Source organism: Caretta caretta, chromosome 7 (assembly GCF_965140235.1).
Source record: "Caretta caretta isolate rCarCar2 chromosome 7, rCarCar1.hap1, whole genome shotgun sequence".
Lineage (NCBI taxonomy): Eukaryota > Metazoa > Chordata > Testudines > Cheloniidae > Caretta > Caretta caretta.
In genome coordinates, this window is record NC_134212.1 from 42,306,173 (window position 1) to 42,327,215 (window position 21,043).

Below are 21,043 nucleotides of genomic sequence, written 5' to 3' on the forward strand. Positions count from 1 at the left end.
ATAGATCCTCTCCTAAGGGACGTCTGTCTGAACTGTTTCAGAGGAACAGCCGTGTTAGTCTGTATTCGCAAAAAGAAAAGGAGTACTTGTGGCACCTTAGAGACTAACCAATTTATTTGAGCATGAGCTTTCGTGAGCTACAGCTCACTTCCTCTTCTGCACCTGTTGGCTTTCCCCCAGCTGTTAGTTTAAAAACTCCCCTACAAATTCTTAAATTTTACATTCCAGCAATCCAGTTCCACTTTGGTTTAGGTGGAGCCCATCTTTCCTGTATAGCCTCTTCTTTTCCTAAAAGGTTCCCTACTTCCTAAACTCCTCCTCCCTACACCATTGCCTGCTCCATGCATTGAGACTCCGAAGCTCTGCCTGTCTAAGTGGCCCTGAATATGGAATTGGAAGTATTTCAGAGAATGCTACCTGGACTTCAGTCTTTTACTTAACAGCCTAAATTTGGCCTCCAGTGCCTGTCTCCTGCCTTTCTCTGTCATTGGTACCTATGTGTACCACAACCAGTGACTGTTCCCCAGCACTGCACATAAGCCTGTCTTGAGAGATCTGTAACGTTTGCACCTGATAGGTAATTCACTATGCAGTTCTCCTGGTCATCACAAACTCAGCTTTCTCTATTGCTAATAACTGAATCCCCCATTACTATTTCCTGTCTCTTCCTAATAACTGGGGTTCCCTCCGCTGGAGAGGTATCCTCAGTGCAAGAGGATACTGTGACATCATCTAGAAGATCCCAGCTATGGGATCTTTTCCCTCTGCTCCAATTTGTTGTTCTTCCCTGAGACTTTCATTCTCCTCAACAGCACAGAGGCAGTCAAACTGGGGATGGCACCACTCTACTACGTGCTGGAAAGTCTCATTTATATACTTTCAGCTAAGAAAAGAAACATCTAAAGGAAGATGTGATAGAGGTCTATAAAATAATGAATGGTGTGGAGAAAGTGAATAGGGAAATATAATTTACTTCCTTCACATACACAAGAATAAGTAATCACCCATTGAATTTAATAGGCAACAGGTTTAAAACAAACATTAGGAAGGACCTTGTTGCTAGAAGTTGTGAATGTCAAAAGCATAACTGGGTTAAAAAAAAATTAGATAAGTTCATGGAGGATAGGTCCATCAATGGCACTTAGCCAAGATGGTCAGAGATTCAACCTCATGCTCTGGGTGTCCCCAGACTTCTAGCTGCCAGAACCTGGGAGTGAACTACAAGGGATAGATAGCTCAAAATTGCTCTGTTCTGTTCATGCCCTCTGAAATATCTGACACTGGCCACTATCTGAAAACAAGATACTGGTCTCACTCAATATGGCCATTCTTATGTTCTTCAGTTTATTTAACAAAGAATGGAAATTTGTGAAGACGCAAGTAGGATTAATGGAAACAAATGGTTACAAATAAAACACACTCTATATCGTAAATGTAACTAACATGATGCCCTCTTGTTAAATAAGGTACTACTAGCTTACTCAAAGTCCTTCTCACAGCATTTTTCAACCAGAATGGATGAGACCAATGTTCCCTCTAATTTTTTACAGCCAGGTGCAGAATTAATTTTGTTATATGCACCAATATGGGGGTGGGGCTGAGGGGTTTGGAGTGTGGGAGAGGGCTCAGGGCTGGGGTGCAGAGATGAGGGGTCTGGCTGGGGATGAGGGCTCTGGGGTGGGGCTGGAGATGAGGGGTACAAGAGGGGGCTCAGGACTGGGGTAGAGGGTTGGTGTGGGGGGGTGAGGATTTTGCCTGGGGGTAAGGGCTCTGGGTTGGGGCCAGGGATGAGGGGTTTGGGGTGTAGGCTGCCCCAGGGCTCCAGAGAGGAGGACTCCTCCCAGCCCTCTCACTGCAGCAGCCTGGGGCTGGGGCCACAGGAAGAGGCGCCTCTCCCCACTGGCAGCAGCTCTGGGGGAGAGGCGCCTCTCCCCGCCAGCAGCCCTGCATGCCCCAACTTGCTCCCATCCCCTACCTCTCTCCTCTCCAAGCCCCTGTGGCTGCATGCCTGTGCAGCCCTTTATAGCCTGCTGCGTGGCAGGGCGGCCACTCAGCCTAGAGAGAACTTAGGCTGGAACCCTCCTTTTATGAGACCAAGCCTGCTGGCGGTTTGTCTTCACAGGATGCAGAGAGTCTTTCTACACCCTTAGCTATTTTAGACCAGTCCTTTGTTCTTCACCTGTACATAGGATTCCCTCTTCTGCTCTTCACCTCTTCCAGTTAATTTCTTTTCCTGAGCTCCCCACAATCTCATTAACATTGTTGCTAATCAAATCAGTGCATAACTCAGTATGCAGATAAACTTCCACTGTAAGACACAATGGCCCTCCTATACGGTGGAACCTGCCTTTAACTATAAAGCTTTAAGAACATACTGTTTTCTCTCTCTCTCTGTGTATCTATCTATCTATCTATATATAGAATCTCCATCATTGGAGATTTTTAAGAGAAGGTTAGATAAACACCTGTCAGGAATGGTCTAGATGATTAGTCCTGCTACGAGTGCAGAGGTCTGGACTAGATGGCCTCTCGAGGTCCCTTCCAGTTCTATGATTCTATCTCTTTATGTAGTATCTGCACATACACTTTGCAGAGATGATAATGACCAGTGTGACACAGGCTTTCAGGAGAGACCTTACATGACACTTTTTGGTAAACTAATATGTAAATACCATACCCAGGGGATCCCTGTAACCCTTATGGACCCCTGTGCCCTCTGCCAGTTGGCTTCAAAAGGTCCTTGTGTCACAGAACCATGCTTGAAACAGGTAAGGGAGATTTAAACATTCTTTTATCTTCAGTTTGGGTCTGTAGGTTGTTAGTGATGGAGGGTGTGTATTCACAGTACAAATAGCTCAAGTTATAACAAGTGCTATTTCTAACCTGATTCCCATCTACACACACACATGTGTAGATTGAGTTAAGTGGTGCTTTAAACTCCAAATAGCTGGAGGTGGGGGTGGGTCAGGTCGAAGCATGAGTGATGCTAATGTTCTAGCCAGTAATGCAGTGGGGATGCAACAGAGACAGGTACAACAACTCCTCAGCAGCTAATCAAGTCACTGTGCTGCTCATCAAATTGCTGCATAACTTTAGTGGTTGTGTTGAAGTATAGCCACTCAAGCATACTAACTCAAGCTATTGCTTGTAGTGAAGACAAGGCCTTTGTTGCAGCTGATTAGCTAGAGAGGGCCTGAAGTGGTTTTCTGCAAAGTGCTTTCCCCTTTCATGAAATAAGCATCCAGATAATATTTCAGATAATATTTCCTTTGAACTACTCCTGGGCTACTAGCAGAGGGAACATGTGCATAGGTAGGGCCTATGTGCTTTTATCAGTGGTGTATGGAGTGCAGCTGACAGGGTAATATAAAGCCTGAATCCAACTTGTGCCTCATGTTCCCTCTGCTGCAGCAACAGGGGAAGATTGCCTGAGAGCTACTAGTACACAGTGTACCCCTTTCTCTAGTGGGCCTTGAGCCACCTTTGCAAATCAGCATTAATGTAGTCCTGCAGAATCAGCTTGGATGGGCCCTTAGCTGGGCAGACTGTTTATTAATAAACTTGTCCCCATGCCTTGCATACTTGTGCCTAAGAATAGACAGGATGAGATGTTTCAGGAAGGGGGTGGGGCTGACCATTGCTTAAAAAGAGGCAGTAGTGTGTCTGGGTAGGAGAGAAAACTCAGTCCCTCCCAAACTCTGATCCTTCTGACTACCCCTTGTTGGGGATGCTCACTTTAGAAATGGAAAAGCTAGCCATCTTCCTCTTGGATGATACTGTCCTTCTACGGTTCCTTCTCTGGCCTTCATATATGTGTATGTCTCTGGCTGTAAGAGAACAAAATAGCCCCTAGTTGCAGTGATGAGCCTGGAGACAAGTGGGTCTCACCCATATAAGAACTGTCCCTTTCTGAGCTGCCTGGAGATGATGCAGACTCCCTCTGCTCAATATCATGTTCAGGGATACTGTGCCCCAGGTGACAATGATCTTTGGGATATTTTGGGGGTAGCCCTAGGAGCTGAGGGTGGGTAGTTTGGGCGTGATGGTAAGAGAATGATGCCTGCCTCCAATTTGTATATTTTGATTCACACTTATTGGAGGGTCTCCAGTTGATCCATTGTGTAAAACATTAAGGCTCCCCAAACACCTCTGCCCTAGATAGGTATACTGTACTATATTTAAGAGCTGGGGATGGGAGCTGGCCGTCCTGGCGCCTAGTTCCCTACTGGTGGTCCTTTCTTGCTCCTGCCTATGAAGCGCTTTGGGATCCCTCGGAAGGACGGAGCGCTGCGCTGGTTATTATTATATCATCCCTCCGCCTCCTTCTCCACCCCTCCTGCCCAGCCTCTCCAATCACCGCGCCGGCGTTGCGGGAACGGCCGGTGCCCTGTGCAGCGGGAGCGCACACCCGCTTCCAGCGCTGGGGGACCCTCTCCAGGGCTCTGCGCCCTCAGCGGGATGCCGCCGCGCCCGGCTGCGTTACCGACCCGTCTCCTTCACCTCAGCCCGGCGCAGTGAGCGGGACTGGGCGCCCCCGGACCCTGCTCCTTCCAGCCAGCCAGCGCGGTGGGTCTGGGCGCCCCTCGGACGCCGCCGAGCCCGGTGAGCGGGTCTGGGCGCCCCCTTTGCTGGCGCAGCTCGCAGAAGGGGACGTGGCTGCCTCCCCGCCCGGGCGCAGATGTCGGTCTTCAGGTGCAGCAGCGGCGGCTGTCAGGGGCGGCCGCAGAGGCGGGATCGGAAAGGTGAGGGCGGTGGCAGCAGCGTCCCAAGGGAAGGGGCCCGGCTGCGCTCACGTACACACACTGCCGGAGGGCAGGACTCGCGGCACCCCGCCCCCGCGGGCGGCTGTGGAGGCGTTTCTCCTCCCCCGGCCCGGCTGCTCGGTTCCTGCCTGGGCGCCCCTGACTCGGCCTCGCCCGGTCCCCCGCTCATGCATCAGGGCCCGGGGGCTCGGGAGCCGGACTGGGGCTGGCGCTTGCCCTGGGTGCTACTGGCGTGAAGAGCTTCCCCTTTCTCTCCTGTCTGCGCTGTCGCGCTCCCCCTGCGCCCATGGAGCGCGGAGCCGCTTCCCTCCCTCGCCCCTTGCGCGGGGGGGAGCCGCCGCCTTCCCCTGTTGGAGAGCCTCCCCCTTGCCCTGTGGGGCGGGGAACTGCTCTCTTCCCTGCGGCGCTTAGGGCTCCTGCAGTTGCTAGAGCTCGCGGGGGAGCTCTCCGAGGCGTGGGACGCTCCCCTTCTCTTCTCTGGCTCCTTTCCCTCACGGTGCCTTGGCTTGAGCGGCTTCTCCCCGCCGCTGAGGCTGCTGTTTGTTTACCAGGCGCCTCACTGGGGGGAGGGGCAAGTCCAGAGCTGCTGCTTTGGTTCCCGTCTGCCGTGTGCGGCTGTCACGGAGGCTTGGCTGAGGTGGGTCACCGATTCGTGAAGCCAGGCCCTTTCCAGCCTCGAGCCCCAGGTGCTATAGGAGGAAGTGGTGCTAGTGATTCAGTAGGGATCCTTCTTCCTCCTGAGTCAGGGCAGAGCTAGTTCCTCGCTCAGCTTGGGGTTCTGGGAGGACATAGGTCAGTGCCCCTGGGGTACAAGCTGGCAATCTGCCTTTGTCCTCTCAGGCTTTGGTTCCTTTCCCCTGTGATCCCTTGGAGTAGTGGCGCTCAAACTTTTTTTACTGGTGACCCCTTTCACATAGCAAGCCTCTGAGTGCAAACCTCCTTATAAATTAAAAACACTTTTTATGTATTTAACACCATTATAAATGCTGGAGGCAAAGTGGGCTTTGGGGTGGAGGTTGACAGCTCGTGACCCCTCCCCCCATGTAATAACCTCACAACCCCCTGAGGGGTCCTGACCCCAGTTTGAGAACCCCTGCCTTGGAGGGAGAGGAAGGGTTGCCTCATCTCTAGCATCCCTTGGGAGTGTACAGCAATTGAATTTACCCATGAAGTGAAGTCCACTCCTCATGGCATAGCACCTAGAGACCACAGGATATGAATGAAGTGGCATCGTGGTGCAGAGTAGCACCTGAAATGCTATTGGAGATGACCCAGACCCATTTCCGTTCCCCTGCCCGTCCCTGTTTTTTGGGGGCTGGGAGAACTCCTTGATAAAAAGGGGGGAAAGAAAAGCACAGACTCTCTTGGAATATAAGCAAGCTAAATACACAGCCAAACTACGGAATGTCAAACTTATAGTCATTGGTATCTTTTTAAAATCAGCAATTAATTCTCCAGCATGTGGTGTTTCTGTTGTAATGCCTAAGGAACCTGTCAAGATGGGGGTGTTGTTGAGCTTGGTACTGTACAAACATGTAAATAGGCTATCAATTTTTAAAGTATTTTCAGGTTCTTTGCTCTCCATGCAGTCATCCAAGGGCTGGTGTTAGGCTTGATGTTTGAAGGGAAATTATGACCCAGATACCACAGCAGGTAGTCAGATGGGAGATGGAAACTGTGGCTTACACTGGGAGAACTGGAGCAAGTCGGGGTACCAGCAGCCTGAGGAGAGATTGTGAAGTGGGGGAAAAAAGCATGATGTACATAAATGTATTAGAATACCAGAGTCTGTGACTTGTTCCAAACTAGTTCTTAAAATTGTTTCCCTACTGGGACATTTTGCTGCTGGAGGTGAGATCTTTGGAATGAAATGTTTACTTGTGGTCACTATAAACATTTTGCCAAGGGCAGGTTGTTAACCGCAGTGTTCTGGTAAATTCTTAGGAAGGCAACTGTTATCTTTTGTATTTTCCTACTCTTACAAAAAGAAGCTGTTCTTAATTTTCTGTCTTAAACAGTTATGTAGTGCTACTAGGTGGTGGTCTTCCCCAGAAAGGGCTGAAGTTCACTAATGCATTAAGTGCTCAGTGTATTGATAAAGTATTATGAGTAACAATTCAGAATGAAAGGTGCCCCAGAAATGTAAAAGATACTGAACTTTTTGAATGCTGGTTCAGTGAATCAGCCCAACTGATTAAGCCTTTTTAAGTAAAAGTGTGTCATAGATACCCCAAAAAATCATCTCTCCCTTTGATGGAAGGGTGAGAATAGATTTGAATAGTATAGACAGTCCACCTGTATCATTCTCAACCTATTAAGGCCTAACTGGACATCAACCCCAAATTAGGGACCCAAGGAGATTGTATATCCTAATGATAAGGGTGGTGTAAAGATCTAGGTAGATATTATAACAATGCAGGAAATATAGTCATAAAAGACTCATGCTTTTTTAATATAAACATTTTCTGTGACCCTTGTTTTTAGCTCTTTGCATGTGTATTGCATGTGAACAATTTGCATTAAATACTAGATAACAGCAAGTTAGTGTGGGACAAAATTAGGGTAATTTGAGAGGTATCCATCCCATGGTATTGTCCCTTGTTTTTACAGTGCTATGATTATGTAAAATGAAATTTAATAATAATGATTATCGAGCTTCAAATCACACTTCAATATACTATTGAGAAGTTCCAATTTTTTTCCAGTAAAAATTTGCAAATGTGGTCTTACTCGGTTGTTAGATGCTAACTTGATTATAGCTGCAATTAAAATGACTGATTTAATGTAAATGAAAAATAATAAAAGCTTGAACAAAGTTATTACTGCATTTATTTATTCACACAATTTGTATAAGGCCTCAATCCTGTAAAGAGGCATATGCTCAAATAGGACTAATCATGGAGTGATAGTTAGTCATGTGTATAACTGTTTGAAGACTCAGGTCCTATATTTATTCATAATAAATCTAAGACCACTTCAGAATTAATATCTTGAAGTAATTCAGTAATTGTCGGCAAAGCAATAAAAGTGTGTATCTAAGCACTTACTAATATTTCAGTGAAGGCTTGCTTTTGACATTTACTGTTTGTTTGGAATTTAAATTTTCCATATGTAATAGTGTGTGTGTGTGTGTATTTTTTTCTCTTCTGTGGTCAGGATGAACATAAAACATTTTGTCTGCTGACTCTGTTCCCCTTTTTAGAAATCAAGAGGTTGTAAAGTTCGGACTCTTTGTTTGTTTGTTTTGAGTATTTCAATTTTCTTCTATGGGAGGGTCCTCATTTTGATACTTGTGGGGGGAAAAAGAGAGATTTCAATTGAGGAATCTAATGTGAGCCTGTGCTTTCAGACCTGGAAATATGAGTGTGATTCTATGATGGGGTTGCTTGTGATGGTAGGGAGCAGCGCTCAGCAGCTCTGGGGCTCACTTCTGGCTTGTCATGTGTTCCTAGAAGCTCATAGTTTAGGGTTTCCACCGACCATCTGCTGGGATCAGGAAGGACTCAATCATTTCCCTGCTATTATGGGAGCCACAGATACTGGTGCATTGTGGTCATTATTGTTTTCTGCCTGTGATGCACAATAGTTTAGTCTCCTGTGCACTGTAATACTTTGGCCTAATTTCAGTTGTTGGGTTTAGGATGCTAGGTGGTGGTGGTGGTGGTGTGTGATGTTCTGGAGGTCGGACTAGATGATCTGGTGGTCCCTTCTGGCCTTAAACTCTATGACTCAGTGCTTCTTAGGAGAATTCACAGGCTGCTTGTGAAACGATCAAAAATTGTGAAAAGAAAATATGATTAAAGAAATAAAAGGGGCAAATCTCACATTCATTTTTTCTTTTGTTTTCATCACAAAATTTTTCCCATTTCAGATAAATTATTTTAACAAACACTTATAAAAGTGAACAAACAATAGTTGTCTCACTATCTCTGGGGGAATTAAAACTCTGAGAGTCTGCTGGTTGGGCTTGTTGTATAACAGGACCCCACTGAAAATAGACTAGCCATTTTCACATTTTGTTTTTAGCCCATTTCTGTGAAGTGCTGGGATATTACTGTGATGAGCACCATATAATAGCCTCTAACATAAGGAAATCATAATGTTATTTTTGAAGATTGTGAACTTCTTAAAGTAGGAGTAGACTGTGCATGGGCCTAGTTGCAGATAGTCTTTGGTGACATTTTGCCTGGTTGGTGTGCTATTGTTGTTTCTGGGCACCTACAAGAACCTGGGCCTAAATGTCTCTGTCACATACTAAAATTTGGTTAAATACATATTCAGATGAATATTAATCACTTTTTTGGAATTGAATATGTATGTACCTTAACTGATGTATGTGGCTGTTTTTTTAAAGTGAAGTAACTTGTACAAAATTTTAACATGATTTGCTTGTAAATGTGTATCATACTAAAATAAGAAATTAATTTCATTTTTTTGGTGGAAAATGTATTGCAAATTCTATAGTTACAAATTACACATGTCCTGGAACACCAATATTGACAGACTTTATGAGTTTTAATTTCGGCTAAGTCCATTAGCCCTGTCTGAGTTAAGAAGTTTCAAAATAACTCCTGATAATATCTTCAGTAATTCAAAGGACCAAGCATCTGAATCAGCAAACTGAAATTAGTATCAAACCCTTTACAAACTTAGCAGGCCTTGTGCATGCTAAACACAAATGGTAACTGTTTTAGAGAACACTTTTTAACATGGTTTCAATTGCATAACTGTACTAAGCTGTTCTAACACGGCTGCTAGAACCTCCATAGTACTCTTCCAGGAACCCGTTCAGATGTTTTCTGGAGCACATAGGATTGTGTGATGGTTAAACTGGTTTTTTCTCATGTTGTTAGTTTGTATTTACACAGTAGGAAGAATGCCAAATGGCTTCCCCCATGGAATATATTGTATTTTTGTTAGCAGCTTTTAATTTTATGTTATATGCACAGCCGTATTCAGTTTTTGGTGCTACAGGTGAATCATACAGTTGAGATGACAACACAGCGTCCTGACTCTTCTAGAGACCAATGCTAAGCCCTTGTGTGGTGATCAGGCATTTCATATGTAACTGTGGTACATAAAAGAGGTGTTTTTAGACTGGTTTCTCAGGTTCCCATTTCCTGGTCTCATTAGATAGCTGACTGTTTAGCTAGCTGACCCATTTCTAAAAAACTGTTTTCAAGATAATTTTTTTTCCATACTCACAATATAGTATCATACATTTCACTTACTTTCCTACTCTGGAAAGTAACTGTTCTTTGCTTATATAGTTGGCATAATAAATTTTCAGATTACATGGGAAACCCAACAATTGAGTATGCATAACTCTTCTTGTAACTAAAATAGTTTACAGCAGATGCTAGCTACTAATTTCTTGCAGTGTTTGTACATAGTTCTGTAATGTCATTGAAAAGCAATTTAGAGATGCATACTGTGGACGCAGCCGTATTAGTTGTTTTAAAAGGGGTATTACTTTCCTTGGAAATGGGTTAAAATATGTAGTGGGATCGGGCCTTCAGTTTCACTGGAGCCAGTGCCTGCTTGCAGATGATCACAAACTTTGTGTTTAGGTTAACCCCTGACGTAACTCCATTGATTTCATTTGAGTTGCATCAGGAATGATTTGGTCTGGGATGTAGTCTAGATAGTTAGTTCAGGTTATCTTCCATTAGGTAATGAGAGAATTCCTGCCCTCTTGCGGATTACATACAGTCTATGAATGTGTAGCTCAAATCAGGTGTAAGACACAAGGCATGGAATATTTGTGGTGATGTATTTTTAGTTGCTAAAGCCAAGCTTCCATATGGTACATGAATTCTTCTTACATACTAATTCTCTATTGAGCTCAAATGATTGGAGGATTTTAATAGGCTTGAAATATACTTCCATCAATTATCATTGCCCAACATGATATTTGGATTTAGGACTGTCTCGCTCTTCCTTTTTAAATTCTCTCATGCTCAGATTTCCTTGAAGACTTAGTTAGTGTAAAACATGTTAATTTTGTAGTTCATGGGAATCCTGATTTTTGTCCTTTCCATTCCTTGAAGTCAGAGAATTTCATGGCATTTTTCTTCTGTGTTGTTCGAAAACAAAAAAAGTAGAAGAGCGTTTGCAGTTTTTCCATCATTAGTGTGAAACAAATCTTCCCAAGACAATGGGGAGTTTTACAGGGGTTCATGACCTTTCTCAATTAAAAAGTTCCAAGTGGGCCTGTAAGAGCAGTCCCGTGAGAACCAGGCTGGTGAAAAATATAGCAACGCATCTCTGTCTGAGTGAAATATTCCTGTTTGCACTTGCAGTTACTCTGACCCACATCTGTGCCCATTTTTCACTGTAGAGCAGTGTGGCTGTTCTCAGTGTGGCTGAGAAACACTTCCTATTTTGTATTGGAGAAGGAAAATTTAAATAACATCCCAATAAACTCATGTTTCATTGAAAGGGGCCAGTTATTTGAAAAGCACATAGCTGACATCAACACTGTGAACCTGGTGTGTGTGTAATGTGTGTATATGTAAACAAACTAGGGCAGATCTTAAGGTTGTGTGAATTGTCGTAGGCCCGTTAATTTGAAGTCAATGAGCCTATGACAATTTACACATAGTGGTGCAAATGCTCATCTGGTGTATGTGTGTGTATATTGTACAAAAGCATCATTCTTGGGTAGTCAGAATCACTGTGGCTGAGATTGGATAATGGACACTTAACCCTCGTAGGCTGGGGTTTTCAAAGGAGCCTATGTAGAGTTACTGCAGTCTTTTGTACCAGGGGTGTGTGTGTGTGTGTGTGAGCGAGCTACCATTTTCCATTCTGCTTGAATAACGTACCATCAAAAATAACTTGTTCTAATTATAGCATTAAATAATGGTTCATCTAGAATACTGTCTTCCTCATTTCTTTGTCACCTGAGCCATATAGGTCTGCTGTTCTATCTTGCCTTGTGTTTGTGTATTATAACTTCTGATATTGCAGTCCATTCCATAGAGGCATGCAAGGTTATGACCTCTGTAACAGGAGAAGCAAAATGAAAATGTGGTTCCTAGGACTAAATCTTCTATTCAAACAAAAATGTCTTCAGTAATAATAGTGAGAAAAATGCAGGGATATTACTACTAGAAAAATCCTTTGTCTAAATTTTTTTGGTTTTAGGTTTATTTTTTAATGCAAGTATCTCATTGGGTAAATGTTTGCATTTATCACAGCTCTCTTTGCTCATGTTATTGCTCCTGGTTAGTTTATCTGTGTTTGATAAATTAGATTATTTTGGATGTTCTAATTTTATTATCTGTCCTCATTAAACTTATTCACCACCTATGTTTTGTTCTTGAAGATTCTCAGAAAGCCCACAAACTATCTAGTCATGCTTGCAAAATGCAGGAAGATGAAAAATCTACCCTAAAGGCCATGGGAACAAGATTCCATATCAGATCATGGCATATCAGCAGCTGTCTGTCCAGTCATACTTGTTCCTTGTGAACTAGGTGTTAACATAATATACATGTTAGCATTACACTTCTCTAAATTCAGATTAGTTTAACTTCTCTTCAGAAATTACTGATTTTAGACAGGGGTTCTGTAGAAATGGTTTTCTGACTGCTGTGTTTTTAATATAGGCGTTTTTGAACTTCTTATTCCGATGTGAATAGATGACATATTTTGGAAAAAATAAGCACACAGAAGCCCACTCATGTTACTTTCCCTGTGACTTTTCTTTCATGGCTTACCTATTATTAAAATAACTAAGAAACAGACTACAAAATGTCAGCCTTGAAAACAGAAGCCATCTTTCTGTCTGAGCTTCTTGGGGGCACACATGATAGTTGCTCTACATCAAGAATAGTCTACAGGTATATACCTAAGATCTTAGAACTGATCATCACCTATCCCAGTGATTGGATCCTTTCACACTTCTGTACTTCCATTGTCCCAGGCTCACTGCTTTCCTCAACTTCTTACTGTCCTCTGGCTCCTTCCCCATACAATACCAATATGTCATGGTGTACTCTACCCTCTAACACCCTTCCTTTGACATCACCTGCCTCTCCATCTCCTTCCTCTTCTTTATTGAATATAGTGTGTACCTCAGTTTCTCCTCCTCCAAGTCTGTCTTGGATCCCTTCCGATTTGGTTTCCATTATCTCCAAGGAAGCCTGCTCTTGCTGAAACTGCTCTCACAAAAACCTATGCTCCATTGTTATCCTTGACTTCTCCGTACTGCATTTTGCACTGTCAGTCATCCTCTCCTCCTTGATAGTCTGTCATTGGGCTTTTATGATATAATCCTCTCTTTCTTACTCTACTGTCTCATTGTTTGACTTTGTCTCCCTTCTGTTTTCTTTACATCTTATCTCCTGGCTATCAAATCCATTCACATGGCTTCAACTTTCATTCTATGCTAATGACTCCCAGATTTACAGTCCACCCTGGTCTGTCTCCTTCCATCCAGTCCTGCATCTTGCTCTGTCTCTTCAGCATCTTTTTTTGCATGTCCCATCATCAGATTTAACTTAAGGAGTTTGGTTTCAGACATATTATCTTCCTTCCTAAATCCTCCCTACTCTGCTTCCTTCTCTCTGGCATTCGATCCGCCCATCTGGGGGTTATTCTTCCCTCTTCCCTCTAGCTTGCTCCACACACCCACGCCATGTCCATGTCCTGCATCTTGTTCCTCCTCCTCCTCATGTTCTTTTTCCTGTACCCACCAGCATATTCTCTCTCTTAGGCCCATGTTCTAGTCTTTCTAGCATCCTTAAAGCCCACATTATCATTTTCAGTCCATGCAAAAGTCCTCCTCCTTGCTTCTGTTTTGGTCATGTCTCTCCCCTTCTGAATCTCTCCACTTGCACCTCATCAACTATTGCATCCTGTTTCAGCTTCTTGTCATCCTTAAAGCTTTATATAATTCTGTCTCTTCCTCCTTATATGAGCTTGTCCTGTTGTGCATCATACTCTGCTCTTTCAGTATGTCCACCCTTGACTGCCTCAATCATTTCTATACTTTTTTCAGTGCTGCCCCCTTTTGTATGGTATGGTATCCCGAGGCTCTACTCTCTTCATATTAAACATCCTCCTTGAAGATCCATGCCATGCCATGATGACTACATTAAATCTTGACATACATATTAAGTAAAAAGAAGCAGCATACTTTACTTCCAGTTTCCCCTCAGCTCAGTTTACTTGCCTGCATGTTCCTAGATTGTCATCTCCTTGGGGAGCTTGTTGGTCTGGAAAATATCAAATACATAGCACACCACCACCATAAATAATTAGAATTCTAACTTAGGAAGCAATGCAAAATTCTTCATTTTCAAATTGGATTTAATAGCAATTTTAAAATGGATATGCTTTATCAACTTTGTTTCATTCGGAAAAGACCTACAGATGGAATGTTACTGTGAAAGGAGGAATATATATGCCTTCTTCTTGACATGCATGCAGTATTTATTCTTGGTTTAGATGTGTTCACTCTTAAATTAATTTTTTTTGGTGAACCATAATGCCACTTAGGCCACGTTTCCTTCCTCCTGAATCTTTTTCCCTCCCTAATTAGTCACAATTCATTTTAATAAAAGAGCATATCTTTTACTGTAAAAACAAATGAACAAAACAAAATGACCCTTTGTGAATTGGTTGACTGGAATTGGAGTGTATATTATGGTATCAGGACTTCAGTTATCTGTTGAATGACCCCAGAGCTAGGATTTGACTTCGGTAATCCATAAATAGTAGATTTACTAGGTGAGCTAAAATCAAGTGTTTGGGAGGTATGTTAAGTGTGTTATATTTGGAAGTTAGTCTACTATTTGACATAAATCATAACGCCAAGAAGCACATGCTGAAATGTTTTATATTTTCTGCACAAACAGCTTTTCTGGTTTGAAGGAATCTTACTGAAGCCTGGTGCAGGTCTTAGACTGTTACAGAGATGTTTATTTGTGATGTCACAGAAGAGGTATAATTGAACAGAGATTAAAGAGAATCATTTCTAGAAATCCTGTCCCTTGACTTGGTACTGTATGACACTTTGATTAAGAAACTAGAATGATATAAAATCAACATAGCACACATTAAATGGATGAAAAACTGGCTGTTAGGCCTCAAAATATAATTGTAAATGGGGAATCATCAAGGATGTGTGTTTTTAATGGGGTCTTGTAAGGATCAGTTGTTGGCCTAATGCTGTTTAGCATTTTTAATAATGACCTGGAAGAAAACATAAAATCATCACCAATAAAGTTTGCCAATGACGCAAAAATTGGGGAACTGAAAAACAATGAAGAGGACAGATCACTGATGCAGAGCGTCAGATTAGATTAAAGGATTAGAAAACATGCCTTATACTAATTGAGCTCTTTGAGTCTATCTATTTATCTTAACAAAGAGAAATCTTAAGGAGTGACTTGATTACAGTCCTTAAATGTCTGCATGGGGAACAAAAATTTGATGATAAAGGGCCTTTAAGGGTATGTCTGCATGGCAAAGAAAAACCCTTTGCAGGCCGGTACCAGCCGACTTGGGACTTGGGCTGCAGGGCTGTTTCATGGCTGTATAGACTTCTGGGTTAGAGCTGGAGTCTGAGCTCTAGGACCCTGTGTGGTGGGAGGGTCCTAGAGCTTGGGCTCAAGCCCAAGTGTGGAAGTCTACACATCCATAAAACTTGCCCTGAAACCCAAGCCCTGTGAGCCTGAGTTGGCTGGCAAAGGATAAGTTTTTTTATTTGCTGTGTAAACATACCTTTAATCAAGCAGAGAAAGGTATAACACTATTCAAAGTCTGGAAGTTGAAGCTAGACAAATTCAGACAAGAAATAATGCATACATTTATTATGTTGAGCGTAATTAACCATTGGAACAATTTGCCAAGAGTTGCGGTGGATTTGCCATTACTAATAATTTTTAAATCAAGATTGAATGTTTTTCTAATTATGGGGAAGTTCTATGGGCTGAGTTATACAGGAAGTCAGACTAGATGATAACAATGGTCCTTCTGGCCTTGCAATCTACGAATTTATGAATCTTGTGGCCTGTCAACCCTAAAACTTTCATTGCTGGTAAAGCCAGTGGAGCTGAGCAGGTTGAGCAGTAGGAAGTTCTACACATTTTTTTTTTTAAATATGTTTCTAAGAACCCACTGTGTATTCAGAATGTAGAGTGCAGATTTCAATAACTATCCTAATTTCCCCATTCTAGCTGAAGTGAAAAAAGTATTAAAATTTTGGCTGATGTGTGATTTTTAAGCACAGTTTACATTTAGGTTGGATTTTTCGCATCACAACCTTTTCAACAGTAATGTCCAGAAATAGAAGATTTAGGTACAGGATAATATTTGACCTGATGGTTAATGATGGTTTCCTGATCAGTCTGTATAAGTGTATCCTCTAAGGCACGTATAGACAATCCCAATCAGTAATTGACTCAGTGCTTCTTCCTCGGTAAGGAGGGACAGAAGTCCAAAGAATAGGCTGTAGAATGAAGTGCTGCCAGCCTACAATATCTCAGTGAGTGATACTTGCCAAGACGCAAATGGAGAAAAAACAGGATATAAAAAACACTCTGATTCTTGCTGTGTCAGAACTTTGAGGGAGTGATTTTTTTAACTTGTGTTTTCACAGATTTTGATCTCCAAAAAAGTTACTAACAGAAATGATAGATATGTACAAATGATTTACATTAAGTAGTTATAAATATAGGTCCCATCTTGCAAATACTATCCAGACTATATAGTGGCTAGCATCTGCAGGATGGGACCCAATATGATTGAAAACTGTGCAACTGAACAGCAGCAGCAGTAAAACTGATCTGCCCTCTTCTCTGCTCACCTTAGAAATGTGAACTTGATATAATTGGACGTTGATTCTTTTTCTGTAAAAGCAGTTGATGTTCAGAAAACTAGTGTTGGCCTTATGTGCCAGGTGTAAATATTCATGTTGAATTTGTTTTTCAGACTGACAGTTTCACATTCCTTTTTACAACCTGTATTGTAAAATCCTAAGTGTATTTGGAAGAAAATGATTAATCAAAATAAAAAAACTGTGAGTGTAATAGAAAATATAACTCTTGTTTTTGCAATGGTACAAAATATACAAAGTGTTACGAGTACAGCTTGTTATAAGATGTCATGACCTCCTCCGACAACACATGTGGAGTGTGGAAACAACAGACACATCAATCAAGGTTCTGTATAGAACATACAAAGAAGTCTGACTCTAGGATTTTTCACATATATGGATCAAATCTTTTTGAATGCCATTTCTTGTGGGTGCTGACATTTATCCCTTGTTCATACTAATCTGTGGTACATTCAGCATTGGATTTTCAAAGGAGCCTAAGGGAGTTACATACCCAGTCCCATTCAGTTTAAATAGGAGTTAGGCACCCAGTTCTCTTAGGCTACTTTGAAAATCCCAGCTTCAGTTGTTAGGAACAGATTGTCAACAAAAATCTAAGCAATTACTTCCAAAGATAGGAAATAATTTCACAACTTTTGGGTTTGCAGGTGAAGTATGTTAGGTTGTGGAAAAATTGATTGGGGCTATAAATTGCCTACAATGATGCTAATATGGCTAGTAGAACTTATTTTGTATCTTTGAAAGAATTAGTCCCCCATTTGCATTTGCCTGGTTTGGGAACCCACTAGTCTATGGATCTGGATGGTAATGCTCTGTCAGTGAGAATTATCAAAGGGGGCTGGAGAGGAGTCTTGCTCATATCTAGTTGTTGTTTTTACAGTAGAGTTCTGTTATGTTAAATCCAAGGACAGAATTTAAATTTTAAATTGCAGAGTTCAGTCCACTTACAATGGAAATAGTTAGAGGGGACACCTGGACCAGAATCTGATCAATAAAACATTTAATTATGCTGTGGTGGGGGATAGGGGGAAAGGGAAAAAGTTATTTTGCTCAATATTAATAGCAGGAATTGGAGATTTCCTCAACTGAGATTCCTTATCACATTTTTGGTATTACTTTCAGATACCTTGTTCACAAGTGAGAACTCTGTGACTAGATATTTGTCAGTGACATGTATTAAACTGCGAGAATTTTGGATAGGAACCAGTACAATAATATTCTAATAGTTGCTGCACTCTTAATTTGTAGTGGATGAACTGTGAGCTAGTTCTACCATTTCTTTTTTTTTTTTTTGTATATCTTGTTGCTTCTGGACAAACTAGGAAAAACCCTCTTGTCGAACAGGCTGGGAGTGTCAGCAAGTGAACTGCAGTTATTTCACTGCCCTCCACAAAAGCTGCTGATCTTAGCTTATAAATGCTGACTGACTTCTGTGACTGAAAGAAGGTTGAAAGTAGCCTCCCACCTTCACTTCCTTGTAAATGCCAATGAAATGCAGAAGAAATAGATGATCCATCCACCCTGTTCTTTTGTATTAAGCAACTGGACAGAGATCCAGATTTTTTTTTTGTTGGGGCAAGAGGGTGGAAAAATTAAGGCTCATCAAAATACCTCTTTCAAGACAAAGCAAAAATCTTAGCCCTGCAGCAGACATCAGTGTGAAAAATCAAAATGCTGCTCATGCTAGATCTTTCTACCAGTGGGTCAGATGCAAAGTTAAAATAAACTTTCTATATAAACAAAACAAAGTTCCTCAGCTAAATTAAGTCCCAGCATTTCTTTGTTTTGTTTCAGAAAAATAAATGAATTTTCTTCTTTCTGGTCAGCAGGAAATCCAGCCAGATGGAGTCTGAGAGTTCAGTTTTGATTTTTCTACAAGTTCCATATGCCTTTCCACCTTTTTGAAGTGTTTTATTTTACTTTTAGAAGTAATAACCGCTTGTCTTCATATCAGTCTGTAAAGCACCTAGATATAAAGCACCACTGAACTTGGTGATCAGTGATGCAGCATTAGCTTCTAGTGAGGCTGCTCAATTTTTTAATATAATTCAAAACATCTATGTATTTTTCTCTGCATGAACTCATTGATGACAAATTTTGAAGCAACATCTGGGAACATCCACTCTGACACTGAAAGCACTGAGTGCCACATGATAGGAAAGTCGAGTGGAGGCGATAAAGCCTGTCAAACACCAAATTGGGATGATAGATGATGCCACAGTTGCCATTATGGAGGATAATGCTATGACAGGAACTGTTCGTGGGAGAACAGTGGCAGAGGGAAATGGAATCACCAGAAACATACATAACTTCAAATTTCTGTGTGGCGTAGTGTTGTGGCATGACATACTGTTTGAAATAAATGTTGTAACCAAGAGACTCCAAGGTGTTGACCTTGATATATCTGGAGCAATGGAACAACTCAACAAAGCAAAGTCGTACCTACAGTCTTACCGGTCAGATGGGGGACTTCAAAACGTTCTGAAGAGTGCACAGAAGTTGGCAAAGGAACTTGACACTGAAGCTATTTTCCCACCCATTCAAGAATACAAGAGTCACCGAAGAAGATATTTTGATTATGAGGCACGGGATAATCCCATAAGAGACTCCAAACAACAATTCAAAGTTGAATTCTTTAACCAGGTGCTAGATTGTGCAATACAGTCAGTTTAATGCAGCTCAAGGAACACAGCAGTATATTGGGGATGTTGTATGATATTCCAAAACTCCTCACTATACCTGAAGAAGACCTACACCAGCAATGCAGGGCACTAGAGACAGTGTTGACACATGATGACATGCGCGATATTGATGCGAGTGATTTTAGGTGATGAACTGAAAGCCCTGTCAAGATACATTTCAGCAGGATCAACTCCAAAGGCTGCTCTGGAATATATGTGCACAAATTAGATGACCACTCTTTTTCCAAATGCTTTTGTTGCTCTGTGCATACTTCTAACACTTCCTGTAACAGTTGCCAGTGGAGAATGCAGCTTCTCCAAGCTGAAGTTAATAAAAACACATCTACGCTCCACAATGACACAGGAGAGGCTGGTCAGCCTTGCATCCATCTCAATAGAGCATGAGCTGGCCCAGACTGTGGACCTTCAGGAAGCAGTTCAAATCTTTGCAACCAAGAAGGCATGGAAAGCACCACTTTGATTATTCAGACAGATAAAAATGCCAGTGTTTACCATGCAGACGAGAAAAGTTACATTTGCTGTTCAGGCGTTTGAAAGTTAAGTGTTACTTAAAATTTTTGAACAAGGCATTTTAAGTTGTTCTCCTTTACTGGGGTAGGTAACAGAGCAGTACCATGAGAGCAGTAGAACAGGAAGAAGGCAGAACTGAGACCTTCCAAAGTTTTGGCCCGGGCATGGGGGCATCATTTAAGCTCCCCCTCTCAGGTGCCAAAATGTTGTGGGCCAGCCCTGGTGTTCCCCCCCCCCCCTTTCTTCCATACCCGGTGGCTTTTTTCCCCTGCTGAGAAGTCTGGCATTATGCCCATGCTCCTTTTCTGTCAGCCGTGAACATCAACATTGTCTCTGCGGCCTGGCTGAAGCTCGCATCTCTGCCAAGTGCGGCATTTTGCTCTCTTCCCTCCCAGAACTTGAGAGTTGGGAACGGAGACTTAGAAGATATCTGATGGAGAAGGCAATCAGACCCCAATCATATCTGGGTTGGGGACCCCCCTGTCCCTCCATACATCAGTTTCAGCAAGCAAGCAGTCCCTTTCCGAGTACTAGTTTGGGAATGGAGGCTAAGACTGGTAAGCCTAAGCAAAAGGCTTTACAGAAGAGTAGGGGCACTCTCATAAGCATATGGACAAATCATCTTTGTCTACAACTTCCCCGAAGAGAGAGGATTCCTCACCAACCGCATCAAAGTTGGGAGAGCCTGCGCACATGGGCACTAGGGACTTACATTTGAGTAAATCTTCTTGGCAGGAGGAGGCAGCGTATGGATCTGATGGTTCTGATGTAAGCTTTGATGGTGAAGTCTCAGGATAAACAGCTCCTGGTGTGCCCATCCACTTCTAGAGCTGATGCAGTACTGATATCAATAGGGTCCCAGAAGGTGCCAACTTCTATGGTGGCCAAGTAAGATCCATTTCTGACAGCCCCGTCAATGGACTTGTACCATACAGCGGTCTAAAAACAATGTCTCCCTGAAGGACATCTTTGCCCTTCCCTATCTGCATTCATCCCTCCTATGGGGATCATCTCTGTTCCATTGTTACACTAAAGAAGAGACTGTTCCAAAGGTGCAGCGTTGCTCTCCCGTCTCACCTGCCAACTTCGACGTGCAGCCATCGGCACTGTCTGTTCTGATGGTAGTATAGGATCCAACTTTCTTTTTGGATGAGGCAGAGGCCCCACAGAAGTCTTTGCAGTACCAGGTGGAGGTGACATGGGACAAGCCCTAGAAGATT

At 42.4% G+C, this 21,043-nt stretch overlaps 1 protein-coding gene across 3 annotated transcripts in view; it reads left to right on the plus strand.

Moving 5' to 3' along the window:
* The first annotated feature begins 4,360 nt into the window (after window positions 1–4,360).
* The window catches only part of PFKFB4 (6-phosphofructo-2-kinase/fructose-2,6-biphosphatase 4), a 95,469-nt gene continuing 78,786 nt past the window's right edge, over window positions 4,361–21,043 (plus strand). Inside the window, exon 1 of one of the 3 annotated variants that reach the window (XM_048856180.2) lies at window positions 4,361–4,742. In XM_048856180.2, the coding sequence (XP_048712137.1) occupies window positions 4,679–4,742 (64 nt within the window). In that variant the 5' untranslated portion in view covers window positions 4,361–4,678. Of the gene's footprint in view, window positions 4,743–5,218; window positions 5,401–21,043 lie in introns of those variants that run through there. The other 2 variants (XM_048856183.2, XM_048856184.2) reach the window with 2 other exon arrangements.